This window comes from Morus notabilis, unplaced genomic scaffold (genome assembly GCF_000414095.1).
Source record: "Morus notabilis unplaced genomic scaffold, ASM41409v2 Scaffold165, whole genome shotgun sequence".
NCBI classification, from domain to species: domain Eukaryota; kingdom Viridiplantae; phylum Streptophyta; class Magnoliopsida; order Rosales; family Moraceae; genus Morus; species Morus notabilis.
This window is the reverse complement of record NW_010363979.1, coordinates 57425-72516: the sequence shown is the minus strand read 5'-3', so window position 1 is coordinate 72516 and position 15092 is coordinate 57425. Positions and strand designations below refer to the sequence as shown.

Genomic DNA, 15092 nt, shown 5'->3' with positions numbered 1-15092 from the left:
AAAGTTTTATCCAACATGAGTATTCTTAGCACTATAAGTAATCCTCCTATCAGGATTCCATGCCTAAATCAAGGTTTTGGTGATGAATAACATGCCCAATCATCCCATAGTTTTAAAGTAAGGTTTTGGTTGGGAATTCGTAACCCGATTCGAATCATGATTCATGATTTTCTACAGTATTTTCTCTCATAAAAAATACACGTAAATTAAAAATGGTTATAATCTTATAATTTTAATCAATGAACCAAACGTCTAATAAGATAAAAATGCCTTAATATTGTTCATTAGTGACAAAATTACTTCTCAAGCGTTAATCAATGTGAAAGTGGACTAATTTTTGAAGATTCAGGTACAAGTTTCACAAGCATTAGAAAGCAGACGAAAGTTGAGAGTTTTTTTTTCGTAGGATCAGAAAATAGAATTAACGGTAATTCTTTTTTTTTTAGGCATTTACATTAAAAATTATTTATTCTACATATTTTTTAATCTTATTTAATTTTAATTATATCTAACAGATTAATCCCATGAGTAAGACGCTACCAAAAACAGTCCCACGAAAGTTACTAAAAGATGTATGAATACTTCTAACGGAATCTTGACAAATAGACCATTGCACAGCAGCTAATCGATGAAGTTCACTCTGTAAATACAGTCATACATCAAATAAATAATAATGGACATCACAAGGCATGATTATCCTCTTTTTTCCCACCCCAAAAAGAACACAAAAGAAAAAAGAGGAATACAAATATATATATATATATAATCAACCTTCACAAATCTTTTTGCAAGGCCAAATAATTTTCTCAAATGTGATTACGTTTGTTTTACTAATTTAATTCAATTTAATTTAATTTGAACACTGATCACAATTTAAAATGACGTTTAATAAGTGTACAGTTAAAATTATTTAAATTCAGTTTAACAGCTCAATTTAGAGTTTGACTCCCTCTTTAAGTTCAACCGTTTAAATCATTTTTGAACATTAAAAAATGTTCATTTTCTCTATTTTTCACACCTACTAAACACAAATTCTAATTTATTTCTTATTCAAATTAAAACTTTAACTATACATCGAAATGTCAGTTCAAACTACAATTTAAACCACATAATTTTTCTGTTCAAATTAAAAAGTTCAAACTAATAAAATTTAAATTAGCGAACAAAACGGACACAATGTTTCAAATTATTTTAGTCATAAAAATTACCTGGAATGACAATTTGTCCATAATGCTTCATTAACCTTTTCAAGATTCATCATAGAGTCACCCTCCCTCGAGACCTCAAAACAAAACCAGACAATTTCATTTGGTTGGAGGATTCGTTTTCTGATTCGAATCATAGTTCATAGTTCGCTATAGTATTTTCTCTCATAAAAAACACACGTAAATCAAAAATAATTCTAATCTCATGGTTCTAATTCATAAACTAAACGGGCTAGTTTAGGACAAGGTATTGGAATATGTGCTGTAATTCCTTACATAGCAAGGTAGTAATACACCAGCAAAGTAATATATAGCTGTTTTTTTCAGTTTCCTCCGTATTAACTCTCTTCTATAGGGACTATTTTCCATGTTAGCTTGTTGGTGATCATTACTTATTTAGTCAATATTTATCACTCAATTCAAATCTCTCATATATTAGTCTGAGCAATATACACAGTGGTATCAAAATCTTTTTTTTTCCTAAATAATTGGTGGATGAAGTTTAAATCTTTTCAAAATCACATTAAAATGAAAAGTATATAAAATTAATATAATTTTAATACATATTTAACGGTTTAAATAAAGTCCTATCATAATTCTCCTAACATTAACACCTTTTTTACCTAATAATGATGGAAATTTAAATATAATAAGTACGAGAGATAAGGTTTCAATTCTATTATGGTCGGTCAAAATGCATTAATCGCTATCTAACAAATACAGAAGAACAGAAAATAGCCCGCGCTATGAGAGTCCTGCATGGAAAATTTAAAACATACATTACTCCCAAATCCCAAATGACTGGTATGGAATGATTTCTCCAAACTCCAAATAGGGAAGTTGAATTTGAAAAGAAAATAGATGCAAAATTTTTGGGAATTTGTTATAACAAAGAAGGATAAATTTTAAAAAGTTCCCCAGACTTTTTAGCACATATATCCATCTGCCCCCTAAACTTAAACTTTCATTTGTGTAATCCGTTCTTCTTGTAGTTTGAAATTTTAACGGCCTCGTTCATTTCATTAATTTGAGTTTTTAATTTGAGTTGAGATGTGACTTTATATGAGACTTTTTAACTGTAGCAAAAAAAAAAAATTAAAAGTGACTTTTTATGAGAGCTTTTAACTGTAGCAAAACTGGAATTGAAAACTCAAATCGGTAAAATGAACGAGACCGTATTCGATGTCACTTAGTTATGTGGACAAAAATGCCAGATGTCAAGCTTTAGTATGTGAAAATTAAAATAATGGTACAAAATGACTCTTTTGGAGTTGGTAATGTCTTGATAAGGGAAGGAAAAAAAAAATTTGGACATTCGGTTCATTCTTTCAATTTTTTTACCATGTTAGATGTATTTCAAGATTATTCAACAACACAGCATTGATTTTCAATCAATGGAAAAGCATTTTAATAGGTAAACGTTTTGGTCATTTTCTAGTCGTTTTAGACCTTTCTACTGGGATATTTTCTTGACTCTGATGTTTCTTTATAGTTTTATTTTTCATTAATATTCCCTAATAAAATTTTGAGTGAGAAATTTGCATAGGATAAGTGTTCTAGTAAGTGAGGCCCGAAGGAGCATATTTGATTATTTGGAAAACGACACGAGTATTTAGGACAAGCATTCTTATTCTAGTGCGTTTAGGCTTTTGTGAAAAAAAAAAAACGTTGGACATTTTAGTTGACAAGATAGAACAAAATTTATAGGAAATGATCAATTTAATACATTAGCAAAAGATATCCAGAACACTACTGGTTCCAAGCCACAAAATGAATGTTTAGTTTCTACTATAGTCACCCCATCCACAAGGAAAAGAACTAAATGTAAGAGAACAACCCCAAATGGTTAATATCAAAATGAAATAACAATGATTCCCTCAGTAGCCTATTGATCTCAAAAGGAGACTCAAAACTGAAAAGCTCAAAAGCAAGAGAGGGATGCAACAACAAGGCCAACAAGAAGGGATTTGACGGAAATGGTGAGCACAGATGAACCAGATTGGCCGCCGGGAGCAGATGCCGGAGCTTGCTCATTAATGGCACCGATACCCGACGCAGGTGCCACGGCTGTAGATGCTGGAGCAGATTCTGTTGGTGAGAGAGCTGCAATCATGTAATAAGAGAATTCAAGCTCACCGACTTTGATAGAAAATGAATTGAACAAGACATAGAAGAACTTAAGGTTGTCGAACTTAAATGGAAGAAACCAATTAAAGTGGTAAAATCTAATCTGGCTTTTTATCTATGCAAGTAAAGATAGAAACATAATCCATTAGGTCAAGTTAGTGTACCAATTGAGCTGTGAAAAAACAACATACCAAACAAAACGTCCAAAAGGACCAGACTTTTGAGGAAGACCCCCAAAAAAAAAAAAAAAATATATATATATATATATATATATGAGGGGAATATCCGTGAAGGAAAATATCTTAATAAGGCAACAAAATTCATCAGTTTATCAGCATTTGATTTCACCCAAATTTTATTTTATTTTTTATTCGATTGATCAAAGGTCAACTATTCTACTCTTCATTTCCTCAGTAGAACAAATATTCTATTCTTGATCATAAAAAATAATTGATAACTGGCATGGCACCAGATATGTAGTAAAAAAAGCCCTTAATTTCCGGCCATTGTTTCCTTCAAGTTAACCAAAAAATAAAAAATAAAAAATTCAACAAAACATTTTTGGTAGACTTCCAAGAAAAAATTAAAATCCTAAAGAGACAACAGTAGACAATTTTTTTTTTCAGAGCAATCTTTTTCTTTTTTTGGTCATTCAAAAAAATCGGTTAATGAAAACTCAGAAGCATATTGTTGGACACTAGACCCAAATGCAAATGCAAATGCAAGAGAATTCAGTAAAAGTTACAAGACAAACGTTAAGAACAAGATCAACCTTAAACATGTCAAAACGAAGCTGTACTTGTAAGACATATCAAAGAACAAGGATTTTGCGTCGGAGCTAGTTATACTAAACATATATAAATCGGAGGAAAGCCCAAAATAAGCATATCTCAAGCAGATCTGACGAGTCTTTCGTCCCTTAATCTAAAATATGCAGCGAAAAATAATATAATGCCAAAAATGAAAAAAAAAAAAAAAGAGAGAGCAAAATCCATTGAGATTAGGAGTAGAACATACCAGGAGCACCAGATGGGGTGATCGATACTGCAAAACAACAAAAGTCACAAAAAAATTAAAAAAGAAATTAGGAGCACGTTAATGATGATGATGATATACTAAAATCAGGACCGCCCAAAATAGGAGCTAGCTAAAGTTATTTCCAGTACAAGGAAAATAGAAAAAAGGAGAAGAAAAATAGGATAATCTTCATTTTAATTTTTCAAAAATGCTTCCAAAAAAAAAAAAAAAAAGAGAAAAGAAAGCATAACGCAATCCAAGACCCACAAGCAGAAGCAAACATGTAAGATTTAAGTAAGCTTTCGCCATTCCGCCAAACAAAATTAGAAAAAGTGAAACAAAAATTCAAAGCATGTTTTGTCCTTTTTTTTTTTTGTCCATTTAGCATATAACTGAAAAGTTAGCTTAAAAAATCAGTGAGGAAAAAAAAAATCCTCTCTCGTTAAAAGAAAAAAAAGCAGAAAAATTCAAAAAAAAAAAAAAAAAAAAAAAAAAAAAAAAAAAAAAAAAAAAACGTTCCCCTCTTTTTAAGGGGAAAAAAAGCAGAAAAAGAAAACCTTTCTCTCACAATAAAGAGGACAACAAAAAAAAAGAAAACAGAGAGAGAGAGAGAGAACCGACATCCACAGTTGGCGGCGGAGGGAGCGGAGACTTTGCAAGCGGTGGGGAGAGTCATGGCCTTGGTGACATTCAAAACGACGCCGAGTTGAGCGCTGCTCTTGAAGGCCTCGCAAAGGCAGTTGGCGTCGGCCTTCAGCACCGTCTTCAGCCCATTGCAGCAAGTTCCCTCCGGCGTCGTCACCGTGCTCCCGTTCGACACGAACGACAGGCAGTCCGCCATGTTCAGTATCAGGTTCGAGCAGTCCACCGCCGGCGCCGGCGCGTGGTGTGACGCTCCCTGCGCGTGGTTCGCAAGTACTAATGCCGACAAGCACAGGAACAGAGCGATCTTCACTGCTGATGCTGATGCCATTTTAGAGATTTAGAGAGAGAAAGAGGAACGGATGTGAGAGAGAGAGACAGAGAGAGGAAAAATGTTGAAGGGAAAGGTTGTGGGAATGTTTGGGGATTGTTTGGTTGTTGTTTATATAGAAGAGGAGGAAGAAGAAGGGGTATGGAAAATGGAAGCTGGAAAAGCGGTCTCACTGTGGCTCAGTATGGAATGTGAGAGAGAGAGAGAGAGAGAGATGGGAAAAAGGTAATTATTTTTTATTATTTATTTTCCTTCTTAGAATTTTTATTGTGTATTTACAGTATTTTATAGAGAACCTTTATGGTAGTCGTTGAGTTAATTTTTAACAATTAAATTTAAGATTATTTTTATAAATATTCTCACATACATTATGTATTTTATTTTAAAATGTTTTTTTATTTTTTTACAAGCACCCTTTAAAATATAAAAAATGTTTTAAAATGTTCTCTCCGTTTAGAAAAATTTGTCAGAATAATTTGTTAAAACAACTATCTAACAAAATAAAATTAATAAAATAACCTTCTTTATTTTTTATAAAAAATGACTAATTATTTTTTTTATAAAAAGTGATCATTTTTAATTATTTTTAATTATTTTATAAATACAAAATTTTAAAAAATTATTTTACTAATAAAACTTTTTAATTGAGTCATTTTTACGCCTCCTCTGCTTATCATTATAATGAAATTGATAAAATGGCGCACTATTAAGGGTTAAAAAAAATGAGTGTTAATTTTTAATAATATATAATACTGATAAAAAATTAACAGCCATTGAATTTCAACCATCGATCTAAGTGCATCTAATCTGAGCCTTCCATTTAAATTTATTTGGAAATTGGAAAAAGAATAACGCTATACCAGCCGCCCCATCATATTCCCAGCCACTTCCGACAGTCTGATTCCATCCCAAGCAGTATCTCCTCCGCTTGCCGATGACCATGCGACATCGGACCTCCGCCGTGAGCATATCAGACTATCCTCCTCACCCTCTCCACAATCGCGAAAAAAGAGAACCTCCCTCAAGCTTCGGCTCGATTATCTTCTTCCTCTCGCGACCGTTGGCTTCTCCGCCTTTTCCCATTAGCTTAATCGTGATCCTCTTCTTCGCTGCCACAGCCAGCGACTTCCGATCCTCCACCGAAACCCAGGTTGGACGATGGTTCGAAGCAATTTGGAAACGGCTTGGTTGGGTTTGCGAGAGGAGACGCGGGCGGTGGATTGTTGGCTCGGCTCTCCGGTGCGGCGGGGTATGGGGGGCACGACACTTCAACGGCTGTAAGGTTGAGGTGTTTGGCTTTGGGAGCTGAGGGTTTTCTTCGTTGGGTCTGCGGGTAAGCAAGAGGAAGAGGACTTGGTTTTTTGGGTTTTTAATTATTTTTAAAACAAAGTTTTTCAGGGTTTTACTCATTTAAATTTAGAATAATAAAAAGTTTTTTTTATTATAATAAAAAAAATTTAATTTTAATTTAAATTAACGAATTAAAGAGGTCATTAATTCTTTTTTTATTATTCTTAGTATTTAATGAATTTAATTAAAATTTATTGTATTTGTATAATCTTTATTGACTTGCCACATAAGCATATCAGTTACAATTATAAATGTAAATGGACGGATGAAGTATTTTAAAACGTTTTTTTTTTATATTTTAGAGCTATTTTAAATAGTTATGGGACACTTTAAAATATAGTATATAATTTAGAAGGTATTTATGAAAATAATCTTTAAATCTATGCATATCCACCTTAAAAATTTATAATCTGTGTCATAAACTTGCTTAAACTCCATATCAAATCATTAAAATACTAATCCAACGAGTAAAATATAATTTTTACGGGTAGAACAAAATGCATGTCCTATCATGATTTTGTTTTTGGTTTTTTTATCTAAACAGTATTTTATACATTTATTTATTGAATTTGTAGTGTTTTGATAATTTGTCAATAAGTTTTTAATTTGGCAATTTGTCAAATTGTTTTAATATGCCTTTGGTTGATAATGATTACATTAAATTAATAACTAAAAATCACATTTAATGCCAATTTAAAACATAACAAAAAACTCAATTTTTAAACTCTCGACTCCTTAAATTTAACGAACAAAAGAAATCATAGCAAAATTGATAAAGATACATTGCAATAGTTTTATAAGTTAAGTAGTAAAATATAGGCTTGTGCACAGTTTGGCTGAAACCATCGGAGTCGACCAGTCACCAGAGTTGTTAGACTCCCGGTTAAGTTTCACATTATAACTGTTTTCTGACAGTTTAAACTGAAGGAAAACGTTCTAAAAAGGCTTCAATCCTATTTGAAAATTTTATAAACAGTCTAAACATGCATATTAAAAAAATTATAAATATTTTTTAGTTTTTTTATTTTTGGCTTTTTATCTTTATAAAGTGTTAATTTAATTTAATAGATCACACATAGTATACGTTTTGTTCATTTATTGAGGAATTTTTACAGTTGAACAAGTTATTTTACTTTATAAGACAAGTATTTTAAACTGTTAAATTAATTTTTTAATAATTAAATTTATATTAAAAATTTACATCACATTACACATAATTACTTTTTTTATATATTTAATTATTAAAAAAATAATCTGATGAGAAAAATATTTACTTTACTAATAAAATAAAATATATTACTCCACTATAAAGAAAGTTTCATTTAACTTTTACGAGATTGTCAAAATCTTGAAAATTTATGTTAAATGTGCAAAATACTTGTACATTTTATTTTTTATTTTTTTATTTCTGCTTTGGGGTTCGGGAGAGAGAGTTTGCATGGTTCGATGGCCTTTTATGGAAGTTGGAGCGAGAGAAAGTGAGGGTGGTGCCAAGTGTGGAATGATAGTGGTGCAATGAAGATTGTTTGTACACGCGTCGATAATCGCCTGTCTCCCTAATTTGCATGCCAGGTTTTTCTTTTTCTTTTTTTTTTCTTTCTTTTTTTCTGAGAGCATGCCAGAAAATTAATGTTTTTTTTTTTTTATTAATTACAAATGATTCATGTCCGGAGTTATTATTGCGGCCCCGTTTCGTTTCGTTCGTACATTTAAATTAATAATTTTTTATTTTAATTTTTAAATTTTTAAAAAACCAGTAGTAAATTAGTAATGATCATCAAATTTTTCTATAAATTCCAAATATCTCTCCCTCCGAGCGATATTGAACATTACATTTTGATAATTATTAAAGACCCGTTTGGTTTATGAGTTTAAATCTGTGATTCTTAATTTTAATTTTTAAAATTTATATTTTTTATAAAAAAATATTATAATAAAATTAAAATTATAAATTTAAACGCATAAAATAAACAAGCTCTTATCATTTTTATAAGTGATGACAACATGACAGATTTGAGAGGGAGTAATATTCTCATCGACCCGTTCTGTAAAAAAAATAAATAAATACTCACCATATTTAGAGATGGCAAATTTAACCGCAAATCTATTTATCTATAGGGATCCGCATTAAGCACGGCAGAAAAAATCCGCTTTAAACGAATTCAGATTATAAACGGGTTAAATTTTTAATCCATTGCGTATCGCAAGAGCGATACATGTTTAGAAGTCCTCGACCCTATTCCTTGTTTACCTGCCCCGTTTAATTATATTATATTATTAAATTAGATGTATTATGTATAATATGTTATAATATATAATTTGAAGTATAATCTATGAAAATTTAAAAATATCTTTCTTTTTTTTTTTACTTAATGTTTTATATGTTTATATTGTTTAATTAATTATTTATTTATTTTACAATGAAAATAAATAATCGGGTAAATAGAGTATCGTGAATATTTCGAATCTGTGACGGGAAAATCTGCCTCGTAACTCGTCAACTTATGCAGGTTCATGTGGCAGGTATGGTGAGTGTTTTTATTCACAGGGTGGGTTGGTGAGAAGACCACCACACCCCAAATCTGTTCCGTTGCCCGCCCTAACCATACTCGCTTCATAAATCTGCATAGATTGATGGGTGACGAGACGAATTTTCCGGTCACGAGTTTGAGTATTTGTAGTGTCTCATTTACCCGATTAATTATTTTATATTTTAAAATAAATAAATAAATAAACAATACAAACATACAAAACATTAGAAAGATAGTTTTAAATTTTCATATATATTATGTAATAGATTATACTTAAAATTATAATATATAATATATCTAATATAAATATAGAATGTAATTAAACGGGACAAATAAGCGGAGAATAAGGTTGGGGACCTCTAAATCCGTCCTTGTCCGGTGACTCGTGATGGGTTAAATTTTAACTCGTTTATAATCTGAATCTATTTAAAATGAATTTTTATCATCCCATTTAATGTGAGTCCTCACAGATAAATAGATTAAGAGCATTTCCAAGTGAACTCTCTAAATTTTAATTAAAATCTAGTTAAAATGGCTAAAAAAATATTTTAATTAATAATTTTTTAGTGAGTTGCTCCAATCATACTCTCTACTTTAGCTAAACATAAATTATTTTAATATTTTTTGAGTTTAAAATATAAATAGTTTTTTTTTACTTTTACTTTATGTCAAAACAAAGAATAAAATAATAAAAATAATAAATAGTTAGTCACTTCTTGCTAGTTATATTTAGCTAGTGAAAAATATTTTAGCCAAAATAGCTTAACCATTTAGTTAATGTTAGAATGGAGAAAAGTTTTTAAAAAAAGCTAAATCATTAGTTATTTTTACTAAAAATGTGAAATGTCTAGTATGGTTGAAGTTCCTCTTAGCTAGTGAAAAATGTTTTAGTCAAAATGGCTAACTATTTAGCTAATGGTTGGCGTAGAGAAAACTTAAAAAAAAACATTAAATTATTAACTATTTTAACTAAAAATATGAAATGATTAGTATGATTGGAGTTGCTAAGTTAAGAAATAAAATTCTCATTCCAAATTTCTAAACTCCCCTAGCTAGTCCACCTTTTTCTTTTGAGGCGCAATTGTAAAAAAAATAAAGAATAATAATAATAGAAAAACATCAATTATGTTTTATTTTAGAGATCTTTTTCGGTACATTAACATCTGATAAATTTAATTTTTTATTTGTTAAATTTAAATAAAATCACATAAAAATTAAAAAATATACATATTAACAATTAAAAAAATATGACGAATATAAGAGAATCTCTTTTTATTTTGTTATCGAGCTGAAAAGGAAGTATAAATATTATTTTAAAAAATAAAAATAAACTATATAAATAAACTAAAAAAATCTGACAAGGTGAAAAGTAAAAGTTACTGCGTGGAGTCGTTTTACTCTCTTTTTAGGGACAAGTGTCGTTTATCCTTGTCATGAAGACAATATATAATACAAATTTAAGGCTTTGTTTATGGTCTTACACTGTGGAAGAATGTAAAACGAGAAAATTACTACCGTAAGTCAAAATTTTTACTCTTACTTTATAGAGATGTTTATTTTTTTCTATCATGTATTTTAAGTTTATTTAAAAATTATACTTTTATTTTTTATCTATAACTTCAAATTAGATTAAATACTTAAATTTATATTTTCTGAATTTTAACCTTTAAAAATATCTAAAATATCCTTGAATAACAACTAAAACAAGAAAAAAAACTGTATTCTTATGGCTTTCAACTCAAAAATATGTAAAATACCATTGAAATGAGTTTTTTTTTTTTGGTAATATTGTAAGGTTTTATTTTTTTCCCTTCTTTTTTCTTAAGAATAGTTTGGTCATTTAAAATGTCAAAATTAAATTATTAACCAAGATAAACTTTATATTAAATATAATTTGAAGGTATACATTTGACGATATCAAAAACTGAATGTAAGATTTGAATAAACCCAAAACACAAGGTTTAAAAATATAAATATCCATTTAATTTAAAAGAGTATCCGTCTTCTTTATCCATGTAAAATGGATTGAACGAGTTCATTTATTTCAAGGCTATTATGTCTCATATTGTCTTTGTGTTAACTCATTTATTAATTGTGTTGTATTGTTTATTTTATGATTTATTACGTCAAAACTAATCTATTTATATTTGTGTCAAGTCTTTAATATACTCATGCCTTAATCATGTCCGATAAAGAATTCATAAATATATAAGAAAATAAGCATTAAATATAATAAAAATATTAATTTTTAACAAAAACAAAGCATATTATTAGAAACAAACTGCAAAATTGAAATTTTATCAAACTAAACTCAAAGGGAATAAAATCTAGGTAAAAGAAAGAGCACAACATAAGTCTCACAAGAAAATTATAAGAAATCTAGAACCCACTATTAAAGAACGACCCGTTTAGTTCGCTGATTCGAGTTTTTAATTTGAATTAAGATGTGATTTTATGTGAGAATTTTTTACTGTAGTAAAAAAATTAAATATAATTATTTATAAAAAAAATTTACTATAATAAAACTCAACTTCTAAACTCAAATCGATAAAATGAACGGGACATCATGTTTCATCCGTTCTCCCCACACAATTAACAAAACAAAAAAAAAAAACGCTTTTTCTTCCTTTTTTCTGGTGGAGAAAATTATTCGCTGTGCTCAGTGAATCTGTAATCTCCACGTGTCTGTCTACGATTGGCGAGATTGGTTAATGGAATTTGCCCGTGCCGCATATGGAATGTCGTATGAAATGGGCCGCCACGTGTCAGCTCTCTTGGGCGAGGAAATGCGCAATCGTGGAACGCGCCGCACAAGGAAAAAGTTGGCCGACAGCATGGACACGTGGCGCGCGTTCGTTGGTAAATGTGAATTAGTGGCCGGCGTCACCTGACGCGACTGCACCTTCGAAGCGCCCTTGTCGTCGCGTGCACTACACGCATCAATTTGAGCCGTTTATCGTTTCGTTCTAATGGCCAATAAAAAAATCTGGCTTTATTTTTTATTATTATTCCTTATTATATTTGTTTATTACTTTTTAGTTTATTTGTTGTTAAATTTTGTTTATTTTATTAGGACCGACAATATGGGTCACGACACGACTCAAAATGATACGAATTTTGCTGGTTATGGTTGAGAAAAAAGATGTTCGAGTCAGAATCGGGTCGACCTGAAATTGACACGAAAAATACGGGTCAATTTCAGGTTGAACCCGGCTAACCCGAACACGACACGAAACTCGTAAAAAAATAAAAAAATACATATATTTTTCATTTCATATTTTAAATTTTATTATGAACTCGTGATATCATGATAGTTATACTCAAAATCTTATACTATTATTTGCTTAATTTCAATGGATGTTATTGTAATTTAGTGTGTTATGAATTTTAAGTTATTTCTAATATGTAAAAAATTAAATAAAAGTATACAATTTTCGTGTCAATTTCGGATTCACGGGTCAATTTCGTGTCACAGGTCATTTTCGGATCGTGTCGTGTCAACTCGTAAAGTGGTCGTGTCGTGTTCGTGTTGCGATTTTTAAAAGATTTCGTGTCACGGGTCGTGTTCGGGTTGACTGTAAATTTAAAAAAAATGATCAAAACACGACACGAACACTACACGTAACACGAATTGCCACCCATACATTTTATTATTGTTTTGCACTAAATTTTTTATATTACTCTAATGAAAATTTTGTAAATAACTCGAATGAAGAAGTTAAACCGAAAACTACTGAATTGAAATAAAATAAAATCGCAACAAATTAAATAAAACATAAATTAAATTTAAAACACAACAAAATAAGTTGAATCATTTTTCATATCTTTGCTTAAGATCTTTTTTCAATTTTTGTTTCCAATTCTGTTGTTTTTTCTTACTTCTTTCTCCTTTTTCGATACTACTCAAATAAAAATAGTATAAGTGATTCAAGTAAAAATAGAATTAAATAAAAAATATATAAAATAAAATAAAATCACACCAAATTAAATAAAAAATAAATATAACTAATTTAAAACATAACGAAATAAATTAAAATCTTTTTTTCTGCCTTTGTTTCAGTCTTATTCCGTTTTTTATTTCTATTTTTTTTAACTTCTTTCTCCTTTTTCGATACTGCTCAAATAAAAAGTACTATAAGTGATTCAAATAAAAAATAAAATTAAACAAAAATACAATAAAATAAAATAAAATCACATTAAATTAAATAAAAACAAAATAGAGCTAATTTAGAACACAATAAAATAAGTTACAATTTTTCCCTGTCTTCATTTTTTTCCAGTCTCTTGCTTCAAATTTTTTCTCACTCTTATCTTCATTAATTTTATTTATCACAACACGACCACATATTGGATTCCATTAGTATGTACGTTGAAAAAAGGGTAAGAGAAGAGAAACACAATTTCTTCAGACTCTTTTGCAGTTAATCTCTTCGATAATCCATCCTAGATTAATGTATGTCTTATCTCTAATCATTAAATTGTGAAAATTATATAATTTTACGAAATTAACATAATTAAAGAATTACTTACATAAACTCGAGGCATTTTGATCTAGTACATTTTTTGTTTCTACTACATTTTGATTACCCTGATTACTTGGCTTTTGGCTTATACAAGCACCAATGCCAATGGCGGCATACAACTTGAGAGTACGTTTGGCTGACTAATATGCCAGTTGATTAAGACTTGTCATTCGATTAAGACCTGTCATTCGACCAAGTACTTACGCGTTTAGTTCATTAATTTAAATTTTTAATTTGAGTTGAGATGTGATTTTATATGAAAGTTTTTTACTATAATAAAAAAATTAAAAGTGATTATTTGTGAGAACTTTTTACTATAGCAAAACTCAAATCAGTAAAATGAACGATACCTTATTAAGCTAAAGTTTTTTTTTTTTAGAATAAAATGTTAGCTAGAGTTACATTTGTTAGTTCAAATTTTGTTGATTTAAATTTTTTTGTATAAATAAAAAAAAATTAAACTGTGCGGTTTAAATAGCATTTAAACGTACAGTTAAAATTTTAATGTGAACAAGAAATAAAATTCGAATTGTATTTAGTAGGTGTGAAAAACAGAAAGAGTGGACACCTTTTTACTGTTCAAAAATAATTTGAACGGTTAAATTTTAAGTTGAATAGTTTAACTCAGTTCAAATAGAAAATATAATTCAAATTGTGTACTTACTAAACACGAATTTAAATTGTTCTCACTATTTAAACTGAGTTGAAACTAAACCAGTGAAACAAATATATGCGAACATATTTACTCCAACGAATGAATGCATTATTCTCGTTTACAAAACAAAAGATACTTAACTAGCAAAAAAAAAAGACTTTTTCCAATATGTCTCTATACTAATAGTATAAGTTTTTGATCGTTGAATTTAATCAAAATGAAATAAAATTAAAAAAATATACAGAACAGATAGTTTTTAATATAAATTTAACAAAAAATAGAGATACACCGCAGCTTATTTTTTCTAATCCTACTCTTAAAAACTCCATAAAGTAAATGAAATATCATTATTAAGAAACACATAAAACTAAAAGAAAGAGGAACTTCAACTGACCAACACATGAAAAGGTAGGAGAATTACGCTTCGTGGATTTCACCGATTTGAGTTTTCTTACAATAAAAAGCTCTCAGAAACAGTTACATCTAATTTTTGTGCTACAATAAAAAATTTTCATATAAAATTATATCTTAACTCGAATTAACGAATTAAATAGGCCTTTAATTTCCCATATTTCCTATGTTGAGTCGTACATGTTGCATTGGGTTTGACAGATTTCCCATATTTCCTATGTTGAGTCGTACATGTTGCATTGGGTTTGACAGATTTCCCATATTTCCTATGTTGAGTCGTACATGTTGCATTGGGTTTGA

General features: G+C 29.4%; 1 protein-coding gene across 1 annotated transcript; it reads right to left on the bottom strand.

Moving 5' to 3' along the window:
- Positions 1-2886: 2886 nt before the first annotated feature.
- LOC21406880 (non-specific lipid-transfer protein-like protein At5g64080) lies at positions 2887-5563 on the bottom strand. Its single transcript, XM_010105528.2, has 3 exons — positions 4971-5563; positions 4350-4376; positions 2887-3308 (listed from the first exon to the last, which is right to left on the bottom strand). Exons 1-3 carry the CDS (start codon positions 5320-5322, stop codon positions 3127-3129), a joined length of 561 nt encoding a protein of 186 aa, XP_010103830.1. The 5' UTR covers positions 5323-5563; the 3' UTR covers positions 2887-3126.
- Positions 5564-15092: the final 9529 nt, after the last annotated feature.

Coding starts and splice junctions, on each gene's coding strand:
- LOC21406880 (XM_010105528.2), bottom strand. CDS start 5,322: ATGGCATCAGCATCAGCAGTGAAGATCGCTCTGTTCCTGTGCTTGTCG. Junction 4,377..4,970: donor CTCCGCCGCCAACTGTGGAT/GTCGGTTCTCTC, acceptor GTTGTTTTGCAG/TATCGATCACCCCATCTGGT. Junction 3,309..4,349: donor CACCCCATCTGGTGCTCCTG/GTATGTTCTACT, acceptor ACATGATTGCAG/CTCTCTCACCAACAGAATCT.